At 40.4% G+C, this 14,461-nt stretch overlaps 1 protein-coding gene across 4 annotated transcripts in view; it reads right to left on the minus strand.

Moving 5' to 3' along the window:
* The window catches only part of LOC121574806 (mitogen-activated protein kinase kinase kinase 12-like), an 86,119-nt gene continuing 71,658 nt past the window's right edge, over positions 1–14,461 (minus strand). For 2 of the 4 annotated variants that reach the window (XM_045222833.1, XM_045222832.1), the window contains exons 10-16: positions 13,198–13,335; positions 12,229–12,474; positions 11,697–11,887; positions 7,637–7,956; positions 6,660–6,727; positions 881–1,178; positions 1–141 (exon numbers count right to left, since the gene is read on the minus strand). In XM_045222833.1, the coding sequence (XP_045078768.1) occupies positions 46–141; positions 881–1,178; positions 6,660–6,727; positions 7,637–7,956; positions 11,697–11,887; positions 12,229–12,474; positions 13,198–13,335 (1,357 nt within the window). In that variant the 3' untranslated portion in view covers positions 1–45. The remainder of the gene's footprint in view (positions 142–880; positions 1,179–6,659; positions 6,728–7,636; positions 7,957–11,696; positions 11,888–12,228; positions 12,475–13,197; positions 13,336–14,461) is intronic. The other 2 variants (XM_045222834.1, XM_045222835.1) reach the window with 2 other exon arrangements.

Below are 14,461 nucleotides of genomic sequence, written 5' to 3' on the forward strand. Positions count from 1 at the left end.
GGGAATGGGGCTGGGGAGTGGGGCTGGGGAGTGGGGCTGGTCTCCTCACCAGTTGGTGCTTGGGGGCCTATGGTGCTGGGGCTCTGTGTAGCCTGAGTGGTCCAGCTCTACACTGTCGCAGTCAGAGTCATCATACAGGCCCTGGGTTAGAGGAAGAGAGAGAGAGAGGGAGAGTTAGAGGACGGTAATGGGCATTCCTAGCCATCTCACCTTAATATTAGCCTGGATTCTAGTATGCTTGTGCTATCATTCCACTCATTGGGCTCCCGAGTGGTGCAGCGGTCTAAAGCACTGCATCTCAGTGCTTGAGGCGTCACTACAGACCCCCTGGTTCGATTCCAGGCTGTATCACAACCGGCCGTGATTGGGAGTCCCATAGGGCGGCGCACAATTGGCCCAGCGTCGTCCGGGTTTGGCCGGTGTAGGCCGTCATTGTAAATAAGAATTTGTTCTTAACTGACTTGCCTAGTTAAATAAAGGTAAAATAAAAAAAATTGCCACTCCTTGTCATGCACAACATGTTTGACTGGCAAGGTGTGTGACGATAGCACAAACAGACTGGACCCAGGCTACCTGAGTATTACCTGGCTTGTAAATATTCTGTCCCCCTAAAACTGGGCCCTAGTGATCAGGGAAAACGAAGGTCCCTACACTAGAGCGAAATCCAAATGTAACCATATGTTCTGTTATAGGAATGTATAACAATCAGAGAATGCATTGTAATGGGATTCCTGCTCTCCTCATTTCTCTCTGTTGCTTATGGCTAAACATAACAGTTCCCATGGTAACCCTACCTCATAGTTCTAGTTGTCATAGTAACCCTACCTCGTAGTTTCAGTTCCAGTCGTATAGTTGTCATAGTAACCTGAGCCCTGCCTACCTCACAGTTCTGCCCCGTGTTGAGCTGGGTCTTGACCTGGCGGATGGCGGCCTCCTTCTCTGATAAACCGTCGGCGGGGTCGAGGGCGGGGTCGGCGGGGATCTCCGACCCCTGGGACAGAAGGTCGTCGCTCTTGTCGTCCAGCCGCTCGTCCGTGTTGGTACTGACCACATCCGGCGTGCCGCTGTGGGAGTGGTCGCTGGTGTTGCCCTCCTCTCCGTCCGACACGGACACGGCAGACAGGTTCTCAGAGCTGAAGGTGGACAGGGACTGGCACTTGGTGATGCTCAACGGTCGACTGCATGGGGGAAGAAAAAAGGTACAGGACATAGATGAAATCATTGGGCTCTCACAGACACAAACTCTATTTGGATTATACCAAGACGTTCTTTCTGCTGGACTAGTACTAGTATACAATCATGACTATATACTGTATAATGAATCATGACTATATACTGTATAATGAATCACTGACTATATACTGTATAATGAATCATGACCATATACTGTATAATGAATCATGACCATATACTGTATAATGAATCATGACCATATACTGTATAATGAATCATGACTATATACTGTATAATGAATCATGACTATATACTGTATAATGAATCATGACTATATACTGTATAATGAATCATGACTACAGTGGGGAAAAAAAGTATTTAGTCAGCCACCAATTGTGCAAGTTCTCCCACTTAAAAAGATGAGAGAGGCCTGTAATTTTTATCATAGGTACACGTCAACTATGACAGACAAATTGAGAAAAAAATCCAGAAAATCCCATTGTAGGATTTTTAATGAATTTATTTGCAAATTATGGTGGAAAATAAAGTATTTGGTCACCTACAAACAAGCAAGATTTCTGGCTCTCACAGACCTGTAACTTCTTCTTTAAGAGGCTCCTCTGTCCTCCACTCATTACCTGTATTAATGGCACCTGTTTGAACTTGTTATCAGTATAAAAGACACCTGTCCACAACCTCAAACAGTCACACTCCAAACTCCACAATGGCCAAGACCAAAGAGCTGTCAAAGAACACCAAAAACAAAATTGTAGACCTGCACCAGGCTGGGAAGACTGAATCTGCAATAGGTAAGCAGCTTGGTTTGAAGAAATCAACTGTGGGAGCAATTATTAGGAAATGGAAGACATACAAGACCACTGATAATCTCCCTCGATCTGGGGCTCACGCAAGATCTCACCCCGTGGGGTCAAAATGATCACAAGAACGGTGAGCAAAAATCCCAGAACCACACGGGGACCTAGTGAATGACCTGCAGAGAGCTGGGACCAAAGTAACAAAGCCTACCATCAGTAACACACTACGCCGCCAGGGACTCAAATCCTGCAGTGCGAGACGTGTCCCCCCTGCTTAAGCCAGTACATGTCCAGGCCCGTCTGAAGTGCATTTGGATGATCCAGAAGAGGATTGGGAGAATGTCATATGGTCAGATGAAACCAAAATATAACTTTTTGGTAAAAACTCAACTCGTCATGTTTGGAGGACAAAGAATGCTGAGTTGCATCCAAAGAACACCATACCTACTGTGAAGCATGGGGGTGGAAACATCATGATTTGGGGATGTTTTTCTGCAAAGGGACCAGGACGACTGATCCGTGTAAAGGAAAGAATGAATGGGGTCATGTATCGTGAGATTTTGAGTAAAACCCTCCTTCCATCAGCAAGGGCATTGAAGATGAAACGTGGCTGGGTCTTTCCAGCATGACAATGATCCCAAACACACCGCCCGGGCAACGAAGGAGTGGCTTCGTAGAAGCATTTCAAGGTCCTGGAGTGGCCTAGCCAGTCTCCAGATCTCAACCCCATAGAAAATCTTTGGAGGGGAGTTGAAAGTCTGTGTTGCCCAGCGACAGCCCCAAAACATCACTGCTCTAGAGGAGATCTGCATGGAGGAATGGGCCAAAATACCAGCAACAGTGTGTGAAAACCTTGTGAAGACTTACAGAAAACGTTTGACCTGTGTCATTGCCAACAAAGGGTGTATAACAAAGTATTGAGAAACTTTTGTTATTGACCAAATACTTATTTTCCACCATCATATGCCAATAAATTCATTAAAAATCCTACAATGTGATTTTCTGGATTTTCTTTTCTCATTTTGTCTGTCATAGTTGACGTGTACCTATGATGAAAATTACAGGCCTCTCTAATCTTTTTAAGTGGGAGAACTTGCACAATTGGTGGCTGACTAAATACTTTTTTTCCCCACTGTATATACTGTATAATGAATCATGACCATATACTGTATAATGAATCATGACTATATACTGTATAATGAATCATGACTATATACTGTACAATGAATCATGACTATATACTGTATAATGAATCATGACTATATACTGTATAATGAATCATGACCATATACTGTATAATGAATCGTGACTATATACTGTATAATGAATCATGACCATATACTGTATAATGAATCATGACTATATACTGTATAATGAATCATGACTATATACTGTATAATGAATCGTGACTATATACTGTATAATGAATCATGACTATATACTGTATAATGAATCATGACTATATACTGTATAATGAATCATGACTATATACTGTATAATGAATCATGACTATATACTGTATAATGAATCACGACCATATACTGTATAATGAATCATGACCATATACTGTATAATGAATCATGACCATATACTGTATAATGAATCATGACCATATACTGTATAATGAATCATGACTATATACTGTATAATGAATCATGACTATATACTGTATAATGAATCATGACTATATACTGTATAATGAATCATGACCATATACTGTATAATGAATCATGACTATATACTGTATAATGAATCATGACCATATACTGTATAATGAATCATGACCATATACTGTATAATGAATCATGACCATATACTGTATAATGAATCATGACTATATACTGTATAATGAATCATGACCATATACTGTATAATGAATCATGACTATATACTGTATAATGAATCACGACCATATACTGTATAATGAATCATGACCATATACTGTATAATGAATCATGACTATATACTGTATAATGAATCATGACTATATACTGTATAATGAATCATGACTATATACTGTATAATGAATCATGACTATATACTGTATAATGAATCATGACTATATACTGTATAATGAATCATGACAATATACTGTATAATGAATCATGACCATATACTGTATAATGAATCATGACTATATACTGTATAATGATTCATGACTATATACTGTATAATGAATCATGACTATATACTGTATAATGAATCATGACTATATACTGTATAATGAATCATGACTATATACTGTATAATGAATCATGACCATATACTGTATAATGAATCATGACCATATACTGTATAATGAATCATGACTATATACTGTATAATGAATCATGACTATATACTGTATAATGAATCATGACTATATACTGTATAATGAATCATGACCATATACTGTATAATGAATCATGACTATATACTGTATAATGAATCATGACTATATACTGTATAATGAATCATGACTATATACTGTATAATGAATCATGACCATATACTGTATAATGAATCATGACCATATACTGTATAATGAATCATGACCATATACTGTATAATGAATCATGACCATATACTGTATAATGAATCATGACCATATACTGTATAATGAATCATGACTATATACTGTATAATGAATCATGACCATATACTGTATAATGAATCATGACCATATACTGTATAATGAATCATGACTATATACTGTATAATGAATCATGACTATATACTGTATAATGAATCATGACTATATACTGTATAATGAATCATGACTATATACTGTATAATGAATCATGACTATATACTGTATAATGAATCATGACTATATACTGTATAATGAATCATGACTATATACTGTATAATGAATCATGACAATATACTGTATAATGAATCATGACCATATACTGTATAATGAATCATGACTATATACTGTATAATGATTCATGACTATATACTGTATAATGAATCATGACTATATACTGTATAATGAATCATGACCATATACTGTATAATGAATCGCGACCATATACTGTATAATGAATCATGACTATATACTGTATAATGAATCATGACCATATACTGTATAATGAATCATGACCATATACTGTATAATGAATCATGACTATATACTGTATAATGAATCATGACTATATACTGTATAATGAATCATGACTATATACTGTATAATGAATCATGACCATATACTGTATAATGAATCATGACTATATACTGTATAATGAATCATGACTATATACTGTATAATGAATCATGACTATATACTGTATAATGAATCATGACCATATACTGTATAATGAATCATGACCATATACTGTATAATGAATCATGACCATATACTGTATAATGAATCATGACCATATACTGTATAATGAATCATGACCATATACTGTATAATGAATCATGACTATATACTGTATAATGAATCATGACCATATACTGTATAATGAATCATGACTATATACTGTATAATGAATCATGACTATATACTGTATAATGAATCATGACTATATACTGTATAATGAATCATGACTATATACTGTATAATGAATCATGACTATATACTGTATAATGAATCATGACTATATACTGTATAATGAATCATGACTATATACTGTATAATGAATCATGACAATATACTGTATAATGAATCATGACCATATACTGTATAATGAATCATGACTATATACTGTATAATGATTCATGACTATATACTGTATAATGAATCATGACTATATACTGTATAATGAATCATGACTATATACTGTATAATGAATCATGACCATATACTGTATAATGAATCATGACCATATACTGTATAATGAATCATGACCATATACTGTATAATGAATCATGACCATATACTGTATAATGAATCATGACTATATACTGTATAATGAATCATGACTATATACTGTATAATGAATCATGACTATATACTGTATAATGAATCATGACCATATACTGTATAATGAATCATGACTATATACTGTATAATGAATCATGACCATATACTGTATAATGAATCATGACCATATACTGTATAATGAATCATGACCATATACTGTATAATGAATCATGACTATATACTGTATAATGAATCATGACCATATACTGTATAATGAATCATGACTATATACTGTATAATGAATCATGACCATATACTGTATAATGAATCATGACCATATACTGTATAATGAATCATGACTATATACTGTATAATGAATCATGACTATATACTGTATAATGAATCATGACTATATACTGTATAATGAATCATGACTATATACTGTATAATGAATCATGACTATATACTGTATAATGAATCATGACTATATACTGTATAATGAATCATGACAATATACTGTATAATGAATCATGACCATATACTGTATAATGAATCATGACTATATACTGTATAATGATTCATGACTATATACTGTATAATGAATCATGACTATATACTGTATAATGAATCATGACTATATACTGTATAATGAATCATGACTATATACTGTATAATGAATCATGACTATATACTGTATAATGAATCATGACTATATACTGTATAATGAATCATGACTATATACTGTATAATGATTCATGACTATATACTGTATAATGAATCATGACTATATACTGTATAATGTATAAGATGTATATTCTTACCGTCTCCGTGGTAACTCCACCTCACTGTCCACCTCTCCCTCCTCCTCCTCGGAGGACACACCACGTCTCTGCAGAAGTAAAGGGAAGATAAGAGGAATCACTACAGTTTTCTAGGCTATTTATTGGGCCTGACTCTAGGTTAGTTAGTAGAACTGGTCAGGAGAATCTCCTAACTCTAGGTTAGTTAGTAGAACTGGTCAGGAGAATCTCCTAACTCCAGGTTAGTTAGTAGAACTGGTCAGGAGAATCTCCTAACTCCAGGTTAGTTAGTAGAACTGGTCAGGAGAATCTCCTAACTCTAGGTTAGTTAGTAGAACTGGTCAGGAGAATCTCCTAACTCCAGGTTAGTTAGTAGAACTGGTCAGGAGAATCTCCTAACTCCAGGTTAGTTAGTAGAACTGGTCAGGAGAATCTCCTAACTCTATGTTAGTTAGTAGAACTGGTCAGGAGAATCTCCTAACTCCAGGTTAGTTAGTAGAACTGGTCAGGAGAATCTCCTAACTCCAGGTTAGTTAGTAGAACTGGTCAGGAGAATCTCCTAACTCCAGGTTAGTTAGTAGAACTGATCAGGAGAATCTCCTAACTCTAGGTTAGTTAGTAGAACTGGTCAGGAGAATCTCTTGGTTCTAGGTTAGTTAGTAGAACTAGTCAGGAGAATCTCCTAACTCTAGGTTAGTTAGTAGAACTGGTCAGGAGAATCTCCTAACTCCAGGTTAGTTAGTAGAACTGATCAGGATAATCTCCTAACTCCAGGTTAGTTAGTAGAACTGATCAGGATAATCTCCTAACTCCAGGTTAGTTAGTAGAACTGGTCAGGATAATCTCCTAACTCTAATTTAGTTAGTAGAACTGGTCAGGATAATCTCCTAACTCTAATTTAGTTAGTAGAACTGGTCAGGATAATCTCCTAACTCTAGTTTAGTTAGTATAGTAAAGCCACCAGATGCCATCCATCTTGCCCTACTACTGATGACTACCTGTTTGCGTGTGACTTGTTTCCGGTAGAGCAGTGCTGCAGGTGTGAGGTGTTGGCTCCTGGGTGACCTGATGATCCCTGTGCCCTCCTCCTTGTCCTCCCCGTCCTGAAGTAACCTTCCTGGGCCTCCCAGCACCGATCCCCTCCCTGCCGCTGCCCCCCTCCCACAGGGGGAGTCTGGGCTGCTGGAGAACGGGATGGAGACCGCGTCCTCGCTGGGGGTGTTGCTACGCGGTGGGGTCTCTGTTTGGTCATCTGTCCCCACCCCTCCATCCTCCGTCCCTCCTCCTTCTCTTCCTCCTCCATCACCTCCTCCTCCACCTGTAAGTCATTCACCAACCAGCATCAGTTTCCTAGTTTCCTAAATACAGAAGACTGTAAACCATAACTGACTGTATTTACACTATATTTATTTGCACTATATTTATTTACACTATATTTATTTGCACTGTAGTTATATGCACAATATTTATTTGCACTACATTTATTTATGTATGTTTGACTCATCGTGTCTTGTGATGTACAGTGAGGGGAAAAAAGTATTTGATCCCCTGCTGATTTTGTAAGTTTGCCCACTGACAAAGAAATTATCAGTCTATCATTTTGTAGGTTTATTTGAACAGTGAGAGACAGAATAACAACAACAAAATCCAGAAAAATGCATGTCAAAAATTTTATAAATTGATTTGCATTTTAATGAGGGAAATAAGTATTTGACCCCGTCTCAATCAGAAAGATTTCTGGCTGCCAGGTGTCTTTTATACAGGTAACGAGGTGAGATTAGGAGCACACTCTTAAAGGGAGTGCTCCTAATCTCAGTTTGTTACCTGTATAAAAGACACCTGTCCACAGAAGCAATCAATCAGATTCCAAACTCTACACCATGGCCAAGACCAAAGAGCTCTCCAATGATGTCAGGGACAAGATTGTAGACCTACACAAGGCTGGAATTGGCTACAAGACCATCGCCAAGCAGCTTGGTGAGAAGGTGACAACAGTTGGTGCGATTATTCGCAAATGGAAGAAACACAAAATAACTGTCAATCTCCCTCGGCCTGGGGCTCCATGCAAGATCTCACCTCGTGGAGTTGCAATGATCATGAGAACGGTGAGGAATCAGCCCAGAACTACACGGGAGGATCTTGTCAATGATCTCAAGGCAGCTGGGAACATAGTCACCAAGAAAACAATTGGTAACACACTACGCCGTGAAGGACTGAAATCCTGCAGCGCCCGCAAGGTCCCTCTGCTAAAGAAAGCACATATACAGGCCCGTCTGAACTTTCCCAATGAACATCTGAATGATTCAGAGGAGAACTGGGTGAAAGTGTTGTGGTCAGATGAGACCAAAATCGAGCTCTTTGGCATCAACTCGCCGTGTTTGGAGGAGGAGGAATGCTACCTATGACCCCAAGAACACCATCCCCACCGTCAAACATGGAGGTGGAAACATTATGCTTTGGGGGTGTTTTTCAGCTAAGGGGACAGGACAACTTCACCGCATCAAAGGGACGATGGACAGGGCCATGTACCGTCAAATCTTGGGTGAGAACCTCCTTCCCTCAGCCAGGGCATTGAAAATGGGTCGTGGATGGGTATTCCATCATGACAATGACCCAAAACACACGGCCAAGGAAACAAAGGAGTGGCTCAAGAAGAAGCATATTAAGGTCCTGGAGTGGCCTAGCCAGACTCCAGACCTTAATCCCATAGACAATCTGTGGAGGGAGCTGAAGGTTTGAGTTGCTAAACGTCAGGCTCGAAACCTTAATGAATTGGAGAAGATCTGCAAAGAGGAGTGGGACAAAATCCCTCCTGAGATGTGTGCAAACCTGGTGGCCAACTACAATAAACGTCTGACATCTGTGATTGCCAACAAGGGTTTTGCCACCAAGTACTAAGTCATGTTTTGCAGAGGGGTCAAATACCTATTTCCCTCATTAAAATGCAAATCACTTTATAACATTTTTGACATGCGTTTTTCTGGATTGTTTTGTTGTTATTCTGTCTCTCACTGTTCAAATAAACCTACCATTAAAATTATAGACTGATCATGTCTTTGTCAGTGGGCAAACGTACAAAATCAGCAGGGGATCAAATACTTTTTTCCCTCACTGTATGTCCTGTGACTATCTATATGATACATTATGGGCTGGTTTCCCCGACACAGAAATATCTTAAAATGTAGTCTTTATCTGTGTATGGGAAACCAGCCTTAAATGTATGCCAGGTATCCCTGTATTCAGTGCATTCGGAAAGTATTCAGACCCCTTGACTTTTTCCACATTTTGTTACGTTACAGCCTTATTCTAAAATTGATTAAATTGTTTTTTCCCCTCGTCAATCTACACACAATACCCCATCATGACAAAGCAAAAACAGGTTTTTAGAAATTTCCCTCGATCCTGACTAGTCTCCACAGTATGATGCTGCCACCACTATTGCTTCACCGTAGGGATGGTGCCAGGTTTCCTTCAGACGTGACGCTTGGCATTCAGGCCAAAGAGTTCGATCTTGGTTTCATCAGACCAGAGAATCTTGTTTCTCATGGTCTGAGTCCTTTAGGTGCCTTTTGGCAAACTCCAAGTGGGCTGTCATGTGCCTTTTACCGAGGAGTGGCTTCCGTCTGGCCACTCTCCCATAAAGGCCTGATTGGTGGAGTGCTGCAGAGATGGTTGTCCTTCTGGAAGGTTCTCCCATCTCCACAGAGGAACTCTAGAGCTCTGTCAGAGTGATCATCGGGTTCTTGGTCACCTCCCTGATCAAGGCCCTTCTCCTCCGATTGCACAGTTTGGCCGGGCGGCCAGCTCTATGAAGAATCTTGGTGGTTCCAAACTTCTTCCATTTAAGAATGATGGAGGCCACTGTGTTCTTGGGGACCTCCAATGCGGCATACAGAGACCCTGAGGTAGACGGTTGTATTCAAAGAGCCCCATAGGTGTTGTGAAGGCAGAATACCTTCTGTCATCTTCGTGCAGTGGCATGTTATAGAACCCAGAGGTGAGATCCATTGTGCTGAAGAGTGCGTTTCCGTCGAGCGCAGCCAAGCAGTCTGCCTGGTGTGGGAGAGGATGTGCATCCTGACTAGTCTCCCAGTCCCTGCCGCTGAAAAACATCCCCACAGCATGATGCTGCCACCACCATGCTTCACCGTAGGGATGGTGCCAGGTTTCCTCCAGACGTGACGCTTGGCATTCAGGCCTAAGAGTTCAATCTTGGTTTCATCAGACCAGAGAATCTTGTTTCTCATGGTCTGAGAGTCCTTTAGGTGCCTTTTGGCAAACTCCAAACGGGCTGTCATGTGCCTTTTACTGATGAGTGGCTTCCGTCTGACCACTCTACCATAAAGGCCTGATTGGTGGAGTGCTGCAGAGATGGTTGTCCTTCTGGAAGGTTCTCCCACCTCCACAGAGGAACTCTGGAGCTCTGTCAGAGTGACCATCGGGTTCTTGGTCACCTCCCTGACCAAGGCCCTTCTCCCCAGCTCTAGGAGTGTCTCTAGCTCTTCCATTTAAGTATGGAGGCCACTGTGTTCTTGAGGACCTTCAATGCTGCAGAAATGTTTCGGTCCCCTTCCCCAGATCTGTGACTTGACACAATCCTGTGTCGGAGCTCTACGGACAATTCCTTCGACCTCATGGCTTGGTTTTTGCTCTGACATGCACTGTCAACTCTGGGACCTTAAATAGACAGGTGTGTGCCTTTCCAAATCATGTCCAATCAATTGAATTTACCACAGGTGGACTCCAATCAAGTTGTAGAAACCTCTCAAGGATGATCAATGGAAACGGGATGCACCTGAGCTCAATTTCGAGTCTCAAAGCAAAGGGTCTGAATACTTATGTAAATAAGGTATTTCTGTTTTTTATTTTTAATACATTTGCAAAACTTTCTAAAAACCTGTATTGTGTGTAGATTGATGAGGAAAATAATTAATTTAATCATTTTTAGAATAAGGTTGTAACGTAACAAAATGTGGAAAAAGTCAAGGGGTCTGAATACTTTCCGAATGCACTTTATACAAATGTCCCTATCGGACAATATTATACATTTTAATTCACCTCCTCCCAGGCCTGCCGAGGCGCTCTGGCTGCCCCCTCTCTCCAGACCAGGTCTCTCCAGTCCCCTGCGGCGGTCCTCTGCCTCCATGGTGGTAGAGATGAGGTCTGGGCTGGACGAGGACATCTTCTTCAGCAGCAGGTCATGCTGGAGACCTCTCAGAGCTGCGCTGGGGTCCAGGTGCTGCTTGCTGCTGGGGGGGGAGAATACAACTTTATTGTGGGCTCTGAAGGGCGATTTGGTTGCAGCAAAATTACACTCTGGCTCTATCTCAATTTGTCGTTTTGCGATTCCTCGCATTCTTCTCAATTGTATTGGAGGAGATAGTTCAGTAGACGGGCCCTCCCCTTCGACCTTCTTCTCTCATGGGTTTTGAGAAGAAGGCAAGGACAGAGGATGTTAGGAATCCAGGAAGGATTCATTGAGATAGTGACAGACTGGACACAGTGAGAATAAAACATTTATATATATTTCTTATATAAAACAAATTCATCCAACTACACATCCAGTAGGGAGACATGTCAACATAAATACCTGGGTGTGGAGGTGGTGTTGGTCAGAGATGTAGTATTAGCCAGACCCAGTGTGGACGATAACGCAGCCTTCAGCCCAGCCAGGTCTCCACTGCTGCCCTTCCCTGCCTTCCGGTAGCGGGGCTTGGCCCGACGCGACCTCCCCGGGGACGTGGAGCCCTTCTGGGGGCAGGAGGGGATGGTCACCTGGGTCATGGAGGAGTCCAGCTTGGGAAGGATCACCTCTGACTTCAATAGGTCTGGTCTACTGGAACAACACAGTGGAGTCACAGGGAGTACACTGAGCATGGCTCAATAAAGTCAGTCAAGTTGTCTGCCTTACTAGCTCTGACTTTGCTGATTGCTATTTTATTGAAGAAAAATGTACTTACTATGACTAAGATATGTGGTTGTCCCACCTACACTCTTACAAGAAAGGGTTCCAAAGGAGTTCTTCAGCTGTCCCCATAGGAGAACCCATTTTGGTTCCAGGTAGAACCCTTTTTGGTTCCAGGTAGGACTATTTTTGGTTCCATGTAGAACCCTCTATGGAAAGGGTTCTACATGGAATTCAAAAAGGTTCTACCTGGAACCAAAAAGGATTCTTCAAAGGGTTCTCCTATGGGGACATCCGAAGAACCCTTTTTAGGTTCTATATATGCTACAATCTTAGAAAAAAAGGTGCTATCTTAAGATGAATGCACCAACTGTAAGTTGCTCTGGATAAGAGATCTGCTAAATGACTAAAATGTAAAGTCAAGAGAGATGGATGCAGCCGTTCCATTTCCCCTTGTGTCCAAAGAAACTATCAACAGTGAGGACTCTGTACATGCCTATAACAAGTCATACTAGATTATAACTTTATGCCCTGTTAGTGTTACCACAATGTATTTTAGTAATCATAACTATACTGACATGGATTGAACAACAAATCGTGACAAATTAGTGAGAAGTGTGAATGTTTCATTGGTTTCTCCCTCCTCAGTCTCACCTCTTGCTGTGCGAGGGAAGTTTCTGAGGTACGTTGCGTTTCTTGATGAGCTTCTCCATGGAGTTGGACGAGCGTTCTTGTCTGGAGCTGTGGTGTTTGATGCATCCTGGGTACTTCTTATCCAGTGACTGCTCCCTCCTGGGTAACACACACACACACAACATCATTTTGTTAGTTTGTTCGTTAATTAATTTCTAAGCCACAATAAATAAACATATTGTTGTTATTACATATTATGTCTGTTATTCCCTCTCCTCTATGTGGCAGATGACGATGATCATTGTATACACAAGTTTCAAGTACAGTGAAATTGCCTTTCTTGCAAACTCAAAACCCAACAATGCAGTAATCAATATCAATGTAGGACTATAAAAGAACATACGGTAGAAACAAAAACACACCAGATATAAACATGAGAAATAAAAACATGAGAAAGTAAGAAGCTACACACAGGGTCAGTTCCAGTAGCATATTTACAATGTGCAGGGACACTGGAGTGATGGAGGTAGGTATATACAGGAGGTAAGGTGACTAGGCATCAGGATAATGATAAACAGCAGCTTAAATGATGATTGTATGTGTGTATGTAGAGTCAGTATAAATGTGTGTGCATGTTATGTGTGTGTTGGAGTGTCAGTGTGTGTGTGTGTGTGTGAGTGTGTAGGGCCCTGTGAGTGTGCATTGAGACAGTGTAAAAATCAAATAAAAGGGTCAACTCAGATAGTCCATGTAGTCATTCTGTTAGCTATTTAGTTAGCTATTTAGTTAGCTATTTAGCAGTCTTATAGCTTGGGGATAGAGGCTGTTCAGTAGCCTGTTGGTGTCAAACGTGATGCACCGGTACCCCTTGCCGTGCGGAAGCAGAGAGAACAGTCTAAGGCTTGGGTGGCTGGAGTCTTTAACGATTTTCCGGGCCTGCCTTTCACACCGCCTGATATAGAGGTGCTGGATGGCAGAGAGCTCGGCCCCAGTGATGTACTCGGCTGTCCGCACCACCCTCTGTAGCACCATGCAATCGAGGGCGGTGCTGTTGCCATACCAAACAGTGATGCAGCAAGTGAAGATCCTCTCAATGGTGCAGCTGTAGAACTTTTTGAGGGGGAAGAGGCGCTGTTCTTCACGACTGTACGCGTGTGAGTGTACCATTTTAAGTCCTTTGTGATTTGGACAATGCTGTTCATTTTTATTTATATATATATGTGGGTTGATCAGCTTTAACATTGCAGATAGATTGTAACTTCCATCAATGTAATTGTCTGCATCA

The sequence above is a fragment of the Coregonus clupeaformis genome, chromosome 10, assembly GCF_020615455.1.
Source record: "Coregonus clupeaformis isolate EN_2021a chromosome 10, ASM2061545v1, whole genome shotgun sequence".
Taxonomy (NCBI): domain Eukaryota; kingdom Metazoa; phylum Chordata; class Actinopteri; order Salmoniformes; family Salmonidae; genus Coregonus; species Coregonus clupeaformis.